Here is a 13,782-nt window from a genome sequence, read left to right as displayed (position 1 = left end):
ATTTCTACAAAGAACCCTAATCTAGTGTGATAAAAGCTGTAATTGAGACGTGTGCAAACTACCAAGTGAACACAGAAGAGTGAGCAGATAACTCGGTTGGGGAAGGCTTCACGGATATCAAGCAGGTGACACTTGAGTGAAGTCTTATGGAAGCTTCCATTAGCTGGAGACATGGGGTAGGGATAGAGGTTAGGGAGAGGAAGTATTCCAGGCAAAGGCTTAAGAGAGTTAAGAAAGACTTAAGAGAGTTAAGAAAAGGCACGGAGTTCTGAGAGTTGGAACAGAGTGAGAGGGAAGAGAAGGGGATGATGCAGAAACTGTAGTTGGGGTTGTCTTGGGCCCCATGCTGGAGGATTTGAGCTTTATTCTGAGGTCCCAGTACACACCCAAGCAGGGTTGGGAACTCACATGCCAACAGGGGCCAGGTAGAGCATGTCCATCAGTGAGGTGGGCCACGTGGGGACTGAAGCTTGGGGAGCACAGGCTTCATCCAAAGGCAGCAACCGACTGTTGCCAAGTTCCCGTTAAAAAATAAATGGAAATCCCTATTTTTATATGAACACTCCCAAGTTTCAAATGTTGGAGACTGTTCCAAAATATCATGCTGGCCAAGTAAAAACATCTGACATCCCATCAGTCCCTGGGCTTCTAGTTTGGCACTTCAGATATAAAGCTTAAGCAGAGAGCTGACAGACTTCTGTTTCAGAAAGAGACTGTCTGCACAGGTCTCCACATGATGTTTCTGCAGCAGCCTCTGCCAGCAAGAACCTCCTCTCCCCATTCCCCACCTTCACGCCCTTGCTTCTTGTCCACGTGGTTTGTGCATCCCTCGCTGCCCTCCTGGAGCGTGCCCACCCCCCGCCCCTCTCCGGGACCCTCCTCAGCACTGACCCCTCATCTTACACAGGAGGAGCCGAATGAATGAGCTGTGCTCCAGGCCTGGCTTACAGAGAAGAGCCCGGCATTAAGGACACGAGAGAGCCATATTTATTTCACATGGACAAGCATGATTTCTTCGCATGCTGAACATGAAAGCTCGCGTGAGGCAAGTACCCGTAACAGCAGAATTAATGTGCTTTTGTCCATGGGGAGCAGGGTGGGTCACAAAGTGGTTTTTCAAAGACAGTTACCCTTCAAGCAGAGTGGAGACCACAGGCTCTGAAATCTCTGGTTTATTTCATCATCAGGGGGTCTGTCTCCTAGGAGTGGCCAGGGAGTGCTTTGGGCTCTGCAATGTCTCGATGAGCGGCTAAGGTCAGGAGGAAGAGGATGGTCTCCTATCCCACCCCCCAGGGAGGCTAGGGAGAGTGAAGCTCAGAGGGGAGGTACATGCCACTCGGAATTAGCAAGCCCACTCCGGGGTGGACAGCGACAGGGGCAGACTGCTGTGTCTGCAGCAACAGAACCATCACCACTTACAGGATCCATCATAATCAGAAGATCTGCTCTTAAAGCAGTTTCCCAAGGCCTCTCGTGGGCGAAGGGAAATGATTCGGAATGGACTGGCCATGCCAGAAGCAGGTCAGCTTTGCCTAGACAGACTGGGGAGAGCTAGTGGCAGGGACCCCCCGGTCTCGTGGCCTTAGCTGGGCTTCCCAGTTCCGGGATGATGGAACCCGAGCTGGGAGAGGGGGCTGGAGCGTGGGTTTGCCGGGGGCCGAGGCTCACAGGCGGGACGGGCAAACCCCACGGAGGAGACGAGGAGGAGCCCTCGCATGTCGGTGGCTCACTCCCACCTGAAGTCCTGTCCAACAGTTTCATAAAATTTAATATTATAAGGTCTATAAAATTCCCGCAGCTGGTCTATCACTTCAGGGTCGATCTGTACATGAGTTCTGCCTTTCGATTTGCCCAGGCACCGAGGCAGGAGGCTCGATTCTGTTTTTCTCAAGCAAGGGAAGCCTTTGGTCTTGTTGAAGTAGAAGTGCTTGTCCGTGATGAACCTCTTGATGCCCAGAAAGTCCTGGACCCGGCCCATCTCGCCGGCCGGGTCGGTGATGAGGCGCTCGCCGCTGACGAAGTGGATCTGAGCCAGGGGGAAGTACCGCAGCCAGCTCTCCAGATGCAGCACGTACATGCCAATGCGGATGGCGTTCCACGACACGTCCACCTGGCCCAGCGTGCGGTTGCGGAACGAGAGGCCCTCGAAGGTGGGGATGTCCGGCTTCTTGGAGAGCGTCTGCGTGTAATCCGAGATGGCGCGGGTCACCGGGTTCCGCACGACCACGATCAGCTTGGTGTCTCGGGACATGTTGAAGATGCGTCGGGGGGCCTCCTGGGTGACGAAGTAGCTGGGCGTCTTCTCCAGAGTGATCTGGCTCTCGAGGGTCCGGGGCATCAGGCTCCTGTGGGGCAGAAGGAGCGCAGGGTCAGATCATTTCCCTACACCCTGCTCCCTAGTGGAGCCCCCCCCCCCCCCCCCCCGACCTCGGTGACATTGGAGGTCCGCCTGCATTCACCTGGTAAGGAACCCACTTTAAGAACTAGTCTTTCAGCAGGCTTGACGTTTACAATAGTATACCACGGCCTATAATCGCTACGCTCTATTAGATCTCCAGTGAGGGACCCACTTCAACTCATGCTGGTTGTTTAAAAAAATCCTTAACAGGTTTGCTTTCAGAGAGGAAACAACCTAAATGTTCATCAGTATGGGTTAAATAAATGATAGAACAGCCAGTTAATAGAATCAGGTGGATCTGTGTGTACAAATAGGGAATGAGTTCCAAGGTATGATGTTAAATAGGCAAGATATAGCACATTCACCTCAGGAAGGATACACAAGAAACAATAAAAACGGTTGTTTCTGGGGGGAGTCTTGAGGTGGGGGCAGAGTGAGAAGGTCAGGGATAAGTGTTTTTTTTTTTTTTTTTTAAGTAGGCTTCACCCCAGTGGAAAGCCCAGTATAGGGCTTGAACTCATGACCCGGAGATCAAGACCTAACCTGAGATCAAGAGTTGGACACCTGACTGACTGAGTCCCCAGGTGCCCCAAGAATTACTTTTTGTCTAAAAAGCAATTTTTATTTTTTATATTTGTATTTTATGCTACTTGAAAATTTTAATGTCGTTTATTACATATTCAAAAATATATTTAGTAGGAAGCTACTAAATATTATTCCGGTGAAAGATAGTTCTCCATATATATTAAGAAAACCTTTTTGGGGCAAGTCTTGTATGAATAACAAGTGTTTTAGCAATGCCTTCTGATGTCTTTCTGCTGGAACACATCTGAAATACGTCCTCGGCATAAGCCTGAAATAGCACGGAACTCCAGTCCTGTCGTGCCCTCAGCAGGAAGTCAGGTGATGCAACCTCTTGCTCCCTTACTTTTTATTTATTTATTTATTTTTTTAAATTTTTTTTTTTCAACGTTTATTTATTTTTGGGACAGAGAGAGACAGAGCATGAACGGGGGAGGGACAGAGAGAGAGGGAGACACAGAATCGGAAACAGGCTCCAGGCTCTGAGCCATCAGCCCAGAGCCTGACGCGGGGCTCGAACTCACGGACCGTGAGATCGTGACCTGGCTGAAGTCGGACGCTTAACCGACTGCGCCATCCAGGCGCCCCGCTCCCTTACTTTTTAATTTCCTGGTTGTGCTTAAGACTTTAAGGGATGATGGTGGGAAGCTCTGAAGTCTCCTTCCCAGATGTGTCTCCTTCAAGCCTTGCTGGAGGGGAACACCCTTGGCTCCCAGTTTCTACTTCTTTCTGAAGGTCGTGTTTTGCACATTAGACCACCCAAAGAATTTTTTAAAAAATGCAGATATCTGGGACCCGTCTTAGATGAACTGAGAAATTTATGGGGTGGGTACTTTTCAAAAGCTCTTCAGATAGTTCCAGTGTGGAGGCAGAGTTGAGAACCACCACATCTTTTCCCCACCGTGACTCACCAACCCCCAAAGCATTCATCATCTTCACCTTCCTCTGGCGCACACATTCCTAGTTCCTGGTCTTCTTCCCAGGTCCCATCATCATCTCCATCCAGTAACCCAGCTTCACAGTTCTTTAACCCAAGTCTCCATTTTTCTCCTTCCTTTTGGCAGCTCCTCCTCATGGCCATACCTTGGGTCTTGTCATTGGAATCGACCTAGTTCTGAAACGGTTCTCTCTGAAATTCCACTCTAGTACCATGGGATGGGCCAAATGGTGACCCTCTGAAAGACATGTCCACTCAGAACCTCCGAATGTGACCTTATTTTTGGAAAAAGAGTCTTTGCAGATAGAAGTTAGTTAAGGATCTCGAGATGAGGCCATCCTGAATCCGGTGGGCCCTAATCCAACGAGCAGTAAGTAGCCTTACAAGAGACAAGCAGGGGTGAAGAGACAGAGAAGGTAATGTCAAGATGAAGGCAGAGTGCGGAGTCATATACGTACAAGCTGAGAAATGCCAAGGATTCTGGCAACCACCACAAGCTGGTCGTTTTAAACCACCCCGTCTGTGGTCATGTGTTATGGCAGCCACAGGAAACTAATACAGGCTAAATACAGGCTATACCCTTATTTCTTCCTACCTTTATTTAACACAGTCTCAAACTCACTATGCCTGATCTTGAAATTCATCTGACTGTCTCCGATTTCACGTTCCTCCATGCCTGCTCTGGGCCCATGAATAACTTGCAGTAGCGTCACGGTCATGAGCATCACCTCCTTGTCCACTTCCTTGTACTGTGTGTTCTCCCATCGCTAACAATGTGTCCTTCCAACCTTTCATTCTCTCCCGTTCTGTCCTGGGGATGACAAACAGCAGCAAAGGAAACCCGTGACCCTGACAACTGGATCCTTGATGTGCTTATGAATTCTAGCTTCAGTTGAACTCTCAAACACTGCTCATTTTTTATATTTACCTCTCAAGTTCGTCAAAGTGCTCTACCTTCTCACCATGAGCTCCCAACTCGACCCCTGTTCCTCCGCATCAACACACAGCTAGTCTCCACCACTTACACATCAGCTCCTTCAACCTTCCTCTCGTCCACCTTCAGACTGTTATCTGCACCCATCCTGCGCCCCTCCCGCTGGTCTTGGAGGACAAGGTGGCCTCCCCTGTCCACCCGTGCTCCTAGAGCCTTGCCCCTGGTGCTTTCCCCGCAAACCTGCACATTACCCCCTGGAACCTTCAAATTCACCGGGTACCTGACGGGCTGATACAACTGGTATCTCGTTTCCAGGCTCAAGGTCCATAACGGACCCTTGTGAGTTAGAAGTTTGAGACTTATCAACAGGGAGTAGGCCATTCGTTTTTAACAATAGGATATCGTCATTAGCAAACAATCAACAAGTACACATGACTAGAATTCTTTGGCTGGATTTTCTTAGAAACGTGGCTGTATTATATTATGACCTGACCCACACTGTAAATAGGTGTTGGCCTTAAGGACAAGAGCAGATGACATTATATAGATGTGACTGCATTTATTTGTAAAACTTTTAAAAAATATTTATTTTTGAGAGAGAGAGAGAGAGAGAGAGAGCGTGAGGGGAAGAGGGCAGATAGGGAGACACAGAATCTGAAGCAGGCTCCAGACACTGAGCTGACAGCACAGAGCCTGATGTGGGGCTTGAACTCACGAACCGTGAGATCATGACCTGAGCCCAAGTCGAACGCTTGACTGAGCCACCCAGGTGTCCCATGATGGTGCATTTAAAGTTAAGGACATTCCAGGGGCACCTGGGTGGCTCAGTCAGTTAAATGTCTGACTTCAGCTTACGGTTTGTGAGTTCAAGCCCCGCATCGGGCTCTGTGCTGTCAGCTCAGAGTCTGGAGCCTGCTTCAGATTCTGTGTCTCCCTCTCTCTCTGACCCTCCCCTGCTCTCACTCTCTCTCTCTCAAAAACAAATATTAAGGACTTTCCAAACCCTATGGGGGTTATTGATATAAAGGTTTTCTGCAACACCAAAAAGTTGACCTGACAAGCTACTAGACAGATTTCTTTGCATTACCCTTTAAGACACTAAAGGATACCCGAGAGAGGAAGCGCAGGTACGGCATTTCCCAAGCTTATCTAAGGATACTTTTGCCAGGAACACCAGCGAATGTCTCTCTCTGTTACCAGTTTGGGAAATTCTGCCCAATTCCAGTGATCTCCGGAGAACCACATCATCCCCCCAGCTGTCCCCCAAACAGAAGCTCCACCTTGCCAATTCCTCACTGGCATATCGGCTGCAAAACCGAGTTACAAATACTAAGGAGGCACTCACACCAGACTGTAAACGGGATCGCGCAGCCCTGATCACACCACGAGTCGCACGGCTCCTGTGCACTGCCATTTTCTCCATCCCTTACCTGTGTCTCCTGGGGTCGCTAGCGTCGAGTGCGGGGGGCCTGTGTGAGCATAATGTGCAAGAGACTCTACATGCCTCATTGCTCTTTGCACAGGCAGGTGTTGGGGGGCATCAGATTTTTCCTAGAGGCTCATTTTCCCTCCTCGTGTCATTGTTTAAATTTTGCTTACCTGTTTCCGGCCGCTAAAAACAGCTGAACTTTTCTCTCTCAGCTTCGGCCTCCTTTCTTTACACTGTGGCTCTGCAAAAGTGACTGGAAGAACTAACACTCACAGTCTGGACTCACTCACCTCCCATCTGTTATTTTAACCTGCTCAGCGGCAATTTTCCTACATCTGGCAACAGCCCCCAGATTTCTCTTGGAGGAACTACCCCTCCTGCTTTGGATTAAAATCTTGGCAGGCCCGGGGGTGGGTGCGTGACTGGAGTTAAGACGATCAGTGCCAATTGTGTCATGAAGACTAAACACATATCTTTCGGACTGGAAACCGTTGGGCTGAATCCTCCAACCAGGCACGGGAGCCTGGAAGCCTCCTCACCAGCCTCTGCTTCCAAGTCCCTGTGGCCGTCTCACCCCCGCTCAGACGCTCACCCCGTCCGACACCGGTTCTTCCGCTTTCTTCCGTGCCCTGTGAGTCCCTACATGTCCTTCCCATAAAGGATTACTAGCTGAAGTCAGTGAGAGTTGGTTTCTGGTGCTGGCGCCCTGAGAATGCAAATCTTATCTTTTACAACCCGGCTTCCTCTCTGTGGAGGCCACGCTCCCCCAAACTCCATGAGGGCAGGGAGCCATTCTGGATCTTCCCGAGGGTCTAACTCGCACTCCCCCCACTCCCCGTGACCTCCCAGGCCGACCTCACTCCTCCCTTTAACCACCACTGAGAAGCTGCTGGCTCACGGGTCTGTAACTGCCGATCCAACTCGCCCATGCTCCAGACTGGGAGGCCCAACCCTCTGCAGACTGGACACCTCACCTCAACAACGGAACGCCCCATTTTCCTCCCCAAACTCACGTCTCTCTTTTGCCTGTCCTTGCAGATGATGTCACCGTGAATCCACTCACAAAGCAGAAAACCTTCACAGTCATTCTTGACTCCTTCTCGCATCTAATGTTCTTCGTTCCGGAAAGTTCTCAAGTAGGCCCTGCCTCTCCCAGCCCGCTCACACAGCCTCAGGCTCTTGTCATATATTTCTGCCTGACCTCCAGGCTTCCGCTCTCTCTTCCCTTTCAGTCTGTTCCGCATCTTGTGTCCACCAGGGAAATCTCTCTAAAGCAAATCCAATCTTATCAATGACCAACTCTTCTTTTGAATAAAGCCCGTATTCCTTGACTTGGTACTTAAGGCCACTGCCTTGCCTTTCTAGAACTAATCTCTTGCCACGTCCTGGCAACCCAATGCTCATGTCATGCTGAATACAAGATCCACTCCCCACAGCACGCCATGTGCTTTTGCAACTTGCTGAGTTTTTTGTTTTTAAGACTCTGGATCATCTTTCTTTGTCTCTCTCACTCTAGTGAACACTGACTCATCTCTCCAAGCCCGAACCAAAAGTCACACCCTCTGTGAACCCCTTCTTGTAATTTCATGACATTTGGTGCATCCAACTGCCAGCACCCTCATCCCATTGTGCAGAACTTAGCAGATATGCATTCACTTATATCACCACATTGTCAGCAACTTGGGCATGTTTCTCATTTGTTTTTGCCTTCCTAGCACAACACCCAGCAAACCACAGGTGCTCAGTAAATGGGTCAAAGATCCAGTGTCAAAGGCAAGTGCCTGTTGAGAGGTCATCTTGAGTCCTCCCAAGTTACCAGTGTTAGTTCAGGAAGCACAGCCTTTTCTGGGGATTCTGGCCTTGGGCAGAGGACGGTTTCAGTAGACAGTCCTGGGAGGGGGGATCACGGTGCCATTTTCAAGATTTTATCAAGGCCACAGGCACTCAGGCACAGAGACTGAGGGAGGTCCAGGCTCTGCTTCAACCTAACCTCCATATCTAAGAAGGTGAAATGAGATGTAAGAAGGAACACATCTTGTGCCCTTTCTGGTTTGCTACCTACAACCCGTCCTTCGCCCCGGACTCCCACGGTGATGGGTGAGAACCCAGCTGTGGTCAGTCTGCAGTGAGGCTAGGGGCGTGGGGGGTAAAGTCATGCTGCCCACTGGGACCCCCTGCAGGGTTTTTGGAGATATTTAAACGGCCAGACCCCACACCAGACTATTTAAATCAGAAACTCTGGAAGTGGCCCTGGACTCCTGCAATTTGAAAGCCCTCCAGAGGATCCCAGTGGCTCACCGGGGCCAAGAACCACTGTTGCTTTAGCCACTTAGCCTTGAATACAGTTGTTCATGAGTATCAACTGGGGTGCACATTACAGAAAAAAAGTCCCAGGCCTCTCCCCTGTACATTCTGATTCAGTGGGTTCCCCATGATTCTTACCATCAGAAAAGCTTGGGAAGCGCAGCCTTATTAAAATGGGCTCTCACAAGTAATGTGATTATGCTCATTACTCTCTAATATCTGTTTACTTGTATGTTTAGGCCTCTGCCCATCCCCGCCCCTAACCACTATTCTCTTGTAAGTTCTAAGAGAATCGGGTTGATGTCGGTCTTGTTCCCTACTCTCAGCACCAAGAAGACTGGCAGGTGGTAGGGGGTACAGAAAAACAGAAAGTCAGGGCTTTAATCTGGGAAGAGTGAGGAAGAAGCCATTTGTAAGTGCCACTGGAGACGCGGGCCTCTTCCCCATGCAGGCAAAGTCTGTACTCTTACCTACTTCCTGAGGGAAAATCACAGACTTCCTGAGGACCCTACCAAAGAAAAAGAACAAAAACATCTAAATACTCTCTTGGCAGCTTGAGGCTGGAAAGGGTTTTTTTGTTTTTGTTTTTTTGTTTTTTTTTACACCTACCCCGTGGGGCAGAGACCACTCCCTGGGCCCCCACTGTCCACACAAGAGACATCCTACGCGTGTCCGCACACGGGAGCCTCAGCAGGGCCTCCCTGGGAACTTGGAGTACGAGCACACCTCTGATTATTACCGAGAGGATTCTCTGGCAGATTTCATTTTCTACTAAATCTATGCACTCCATGTATGTGTTCTGGAAGCCTGGCTGCCTGGGGGACTTGGGTGATTTATTAGCTCCTAACTGGGCAACAGGCTCCTTGAAAATCATTGCAGTCTCCAGGGGGATAATTAAGAGTGGAAGAGGCGGAAAAAGGCTTTATTGCAGGAAACCGGTTCTTAAAACAAAACCTGCCAACCCCCCGTGTGCTGAGCCCAGCGCAGGCACAGCACCTGTGGCCGTTTCTCCTCATCTGGTTGAGAAGAGAAATGACCACTTCCTTCCAGGCCCATGGCCCCGAATCCTCACACTTAGGTGACCCTGGAGCAAAACATGAAGTCCCAGCTTGACCTCCGTCAACCATTCTTCACTGCTCACAGGATAAAGGCCTTGGCAGGATTTATGTGGCTCTTCTTAATCTGGCCCATGGCCACCTGGGTGGCCAGCGTGGTCTATTCAAGGCTCTCCCCACAAGACTCTATTTCGTGCTAAGGGACCTTTTACACATCGTATCCTTTGGGCGACGTCCCCTGCAGCCTGTTGGGCGAAACTTCAGCTCTCAACTCATCACCTCCTCCAGGGAGCCTTCCAGGCCCCCCTTCTTTTCCCCTTCCTGGAAGACTTAGGCATTTGCTACACTTGTGATTTTGTGGTGTATCCACTACGGATACATGATCTGTGTCTATCAGAGCCCTAGAGTGTAAGGTCATGGAAGGCGGGCATCGTGACTGTCACGTCTCTACATCGACAATGCTTATCCTACACCTGGTATGCACTCATGTATTCAAGCATTATTAGGCACCTACTGTATGCAAGAGATACAAAGATAAGCAAGCCTCTATCCTCTGGGAGTTAACACAGCCTTGTGGAAACAGGGGCGGGGGGAAGGTCCTCATTTCCCAGTGTGAGGGCTCCCTACCTGAACTTGGCTCCCTACGCGGGCTGTGGGGGAGGGGGCGCAGGGAGGAGCGTTTCTTTTCTCTGGCAAGAGGGCCTATGCCCGAACCCAGTTTTTCCTATAGGCCATCAAGGTGCTGGGCAGTGGGCTTTCCCAGATAACTCCTGGGAGCAGCTGGCATCTCCTGTAAACAGCAGCCTGCCTGGTGTCCCAGTAGTGCGATTACCCCCCAACTGGCAGGGCTGTTCCCCCATAAGAAGAGAAGTTGATGGAGGTGTGGGGGCAGAGTCCCTTCCCTGGAGCATAAACCCAGTCTAGCCAGGCCCTGGCACATCTCTCAGTGTGACGGTCAGAAAACAGTAACCCCACACCTGCCTCTTCTATTGAGACCCTTGCTGTGCAAGTTTCCCCAGTAAAGCCTATTCTTTCTTCCACACCTCGTGCATTGTGGAATTTGTCCTCGGTCCTGCCATATGACAGACCAGAAAAGGACCCTCCTTATGTGATACACAGAGATGTTCACGGGGCAGTGGGCTACTCTAGGGGCTGGTTGTGACTATGGGATTTGGAGTCAAAGAGCCCTGAGTTCGAGTCCTGTCCCTTGCTACCCACAGAAATGGGGGTACAGCTTATTTCCCCGAGCATATAATGTGCTCCAGGCTCATCCACGCTGTGACAGGCGGCAGGGTTTCTTTCCTTTTATATGGTTGAGGGGAATAAGTCTGACACGGAAAGACAAATACCATATGATTCCCTATGTAGAACTTAGAGAACCAGAGAGTAGAATGGTGGATGCCAGGGGAGGAGGGAGGGTGCAAGGGGGAGACGTTAGTGAAAGGGTACACACTTCCAGTTAGAAGATGAATTAAGTCCTGGGGATCTAATTACAGCATGGTGACTCCAGCTAACAATACTCTATTGTATACTTGAAATTTGCCAAGAGAGTAGATCTTAAGTCTCAGTGCACAGACACACACATGCGTGCACACGCTGGGCAACCACATGAGGTGATGGATGTGTTAATTAACTTGATTGTGGTAATCATTTCACAATGTACACATGTATGAAATCCTCACATTCTGTATCTTTTTTAAAAAAATAAGGCAACAAGGGGCGCCTGGGTGGCTCAGTAAGTTAAGCCTCTGACTTTGGCTCAGGTCATGATCTCACAGTTCATGAGTTCGAGACCCACAGTGGGCTCTGTGCTGACAGCTCGGAGCTTGGAGTCTGCTTCAGATTCTGTGTCTCCTCCTCTCTCTGCCCCTTCCTCACTCACACTCTTTCTCTCAAAAATAAACATTAAAATACAAAAGAAGGCAACACACATTGGCTGTCCATATGGTCTGCTTAGGACTTTTTCCTTCAGATTCACATGTTGAAGCCCTAACCCCAGCCCCCAATGTGATGGTCTCTGGAAGTGGGGCCTGTGGGAGGTAAGGAGGTCATGAGAGTGGAGTTGTCACAAATGGGCTCAGTGCTGTCATGAGGAGAGAAACAAGAAAGAGGATCTCTTCCCACTCCCATAATATGTAAGGATCCAGCAAGAAGGCGGCCGTCCGCAAACCAGAAAGAGAACTCTCACCAGGAACCAAACTGGCCGGCATTCTGATCTTGGACTTCTAGCCTCCATAATGGAGAGAAGTAAACAAATGCCTGTTGCTGAAGCCCCCCTACCCCTCCACGGTAGTGTTGTCACAGCAGCCCAAGCTGACAGAGACGCGGTCACTGACGCCCTGGACATAAGCTAGCGGCGCCTGCTGCACGGTGGCCGGGGGGCCCAAGCGGTTCTCGGCTCTACGGGAAAACTGCCTCCCTCCGTCTGTACGTGAACTCCAAGAGGCCGCCACCCTCACTATTCCTGCTTGCGGGCAGAGGAAACTGGGGCACCGAGAACCAACGTCATCGCCAAAGCAACAGCAAGTTGCAGAATCTGGATTCAAGTGTGACTCTAACACTAGAAGAAAACGTGAGAACATAAAATTAATCTTGGCACGAGGACAGCCTTTCTAAGCATGAGACAAAAATCATGAAGGAAGAAGCTGAGAAGTTAGACCTCGTGAAAAATGCAAGTCTCCGGGATGGGGGGGAAAACCCACCACAAATAAAATAGAAGGACAAGGACCCCCCTGGAAAAATATTTGCAGCATGCGAGACAGGGAAACGATGGGATGACTTCATCTATATTGTTTCAAAGTTCTGGCAAATCAATCAGAAAAGGAGAACCAGCCGGTGGAAGAAAGGCCCACAGGTCACAAGAAGAGTTAATAGTAAAAGCGCTCGAATTAAAATAAATACACGAAAAGATACTCTCCATCTCTCGCAATGTTAAATGCAAATTAAAACCATGATGAGGGGTACCTGGGTAGCTCAGTCGGTTGAGCCTCCGACTTTGGCTCAGGTCATGATCTCATAGCTGGTGGGTTCGAGCCCTGCATCGGGCTCTGTGCTGACAGCTCAGAGCCTGGAGCCTGCTTCTGATTCTGTGTCTCCCTCTCTCTCTGCCCCTCCCCCCCTCACGCTAGGTCTCTCTCTCTCTCTCTCTCTCTCTCTCTCTCTCAAAAATAAACATTAAAAATTTTTCAAAAAAACCATGATGAGATATTACTCACTTTTAACACTGGAAAAATATATTTTTAAAAAATGATAACAGTTACTGCTGGCAACGTGTTGAACTAACAAGTACTCTCCAATATCCGTAGGAGTGTTGATGGGTGTGGTCTTCAGGAGGGCAAGTAGAGATGACCTTGCCAAATGCAAAACTCACCGTTTATTTTTTTAGGCTTATTTGAGAGCGAGCATGCACGCACACGAGCAGGGTAGAGGGAGAGAGAATCCCAAGCAGGTTCTGAGCTGTCAACGCAGAGCCTGATGCAGCACTCGAACCCTGAGCCGAAATCAAGAGTCGGATGATTAACAGACTGAGCCACCCAGGTGCCCTAAAATGCACCCTCCAATCCAGCAATTCCACTTCTGGAAATTTACTTTACAGGCGGGTGAAGGCCTGTGGGCATGGATGTTTGCTGCAGCATCTGGGGCAGAGATGGGGAGACCCGACCAAAGACCCCTGCTCCTCCCCCCAGAGCAGAGCTGTTTCTAGAGGGCAGCTGCCCAGCCAAGGACCACATTTCCCAGCACCCAATGCATCTGCGAGGGGCGCTGCACCTGGTTCCTGCCGCGGACAGTGAGTAGAAACGCAGTGTGCGACCTTTAGCCAGGCTCTGTGCTGTGCTCACAAGGTAGATGCATCCCTCTCACTGTCCCTTCTGTCCACTAGCTGAGTGCGGGGAACTCCTGAGGTCCCAGAAGAGGGATGGGCTGTAGTGCAGAATGGGACCTTACTTCCACCTTTCCCTTTCTGCTGCTCAGTGGGTTTTTCTTTGCCATAACCATGTGTTCTTTGTAGTTAAAAAAACCCAAAAACAACTAGCTAATTAAAAATGACGTTAAAAAGTCTCCATTGATACCATTTAGGAAGAAGATGGCCTGGATGGTAGCGGTTTCGTGCGGCAGGCGGGGGGGGGGGGGGGGGGGGGGGGG

At 49.9% G+C, this 13,782-nt stretch overlaps 1 protein-coding gene across 1 annotated transcript in view; it reads right to left on the bottom strand.

The window, feature by feature from the left end:
* Positions 1 to 915: 915 nt before the first annotated feature.
* The window catches only part of HS3ST2 (heparan sulfate-glucosamine 3-sulfotransferase 2), a 93,130-nt gene continuing 80,263 nt past the window's right edge, over positions 916 to 13,782 (bottom strand). The window contains exon 2 of the mRNA XM_049638421.1: positions 916 to 2,345. Coding sequence (XP_049494378.1) covers positions 1,727 to 2,345 — 619 coding nt within the window. The 3' untranslated portion in view covers positions 916 to 1,726. The remainder of the gene's footprint in view (positions 2,346 to 13,782) is intronic.

The sequence above is a fragment of the Panthera uncia genome, chromosome E3 (assembly GCF_023721935.1).
Source record: "Panthera uncia isolate 11264 chromosome E3, Puncia_PCG_1.0, whole genome shotgun sequence".
NCBI lineage: Eukaryota > Metazoa > Chordata > Mammalia > Carnivora > Felidae > Panthera > Panthera uncia.
Note: the sequence above shows the minus strand (reverse complement) of the source record. Positions and strands in the feature narration are given on the sequence as shown.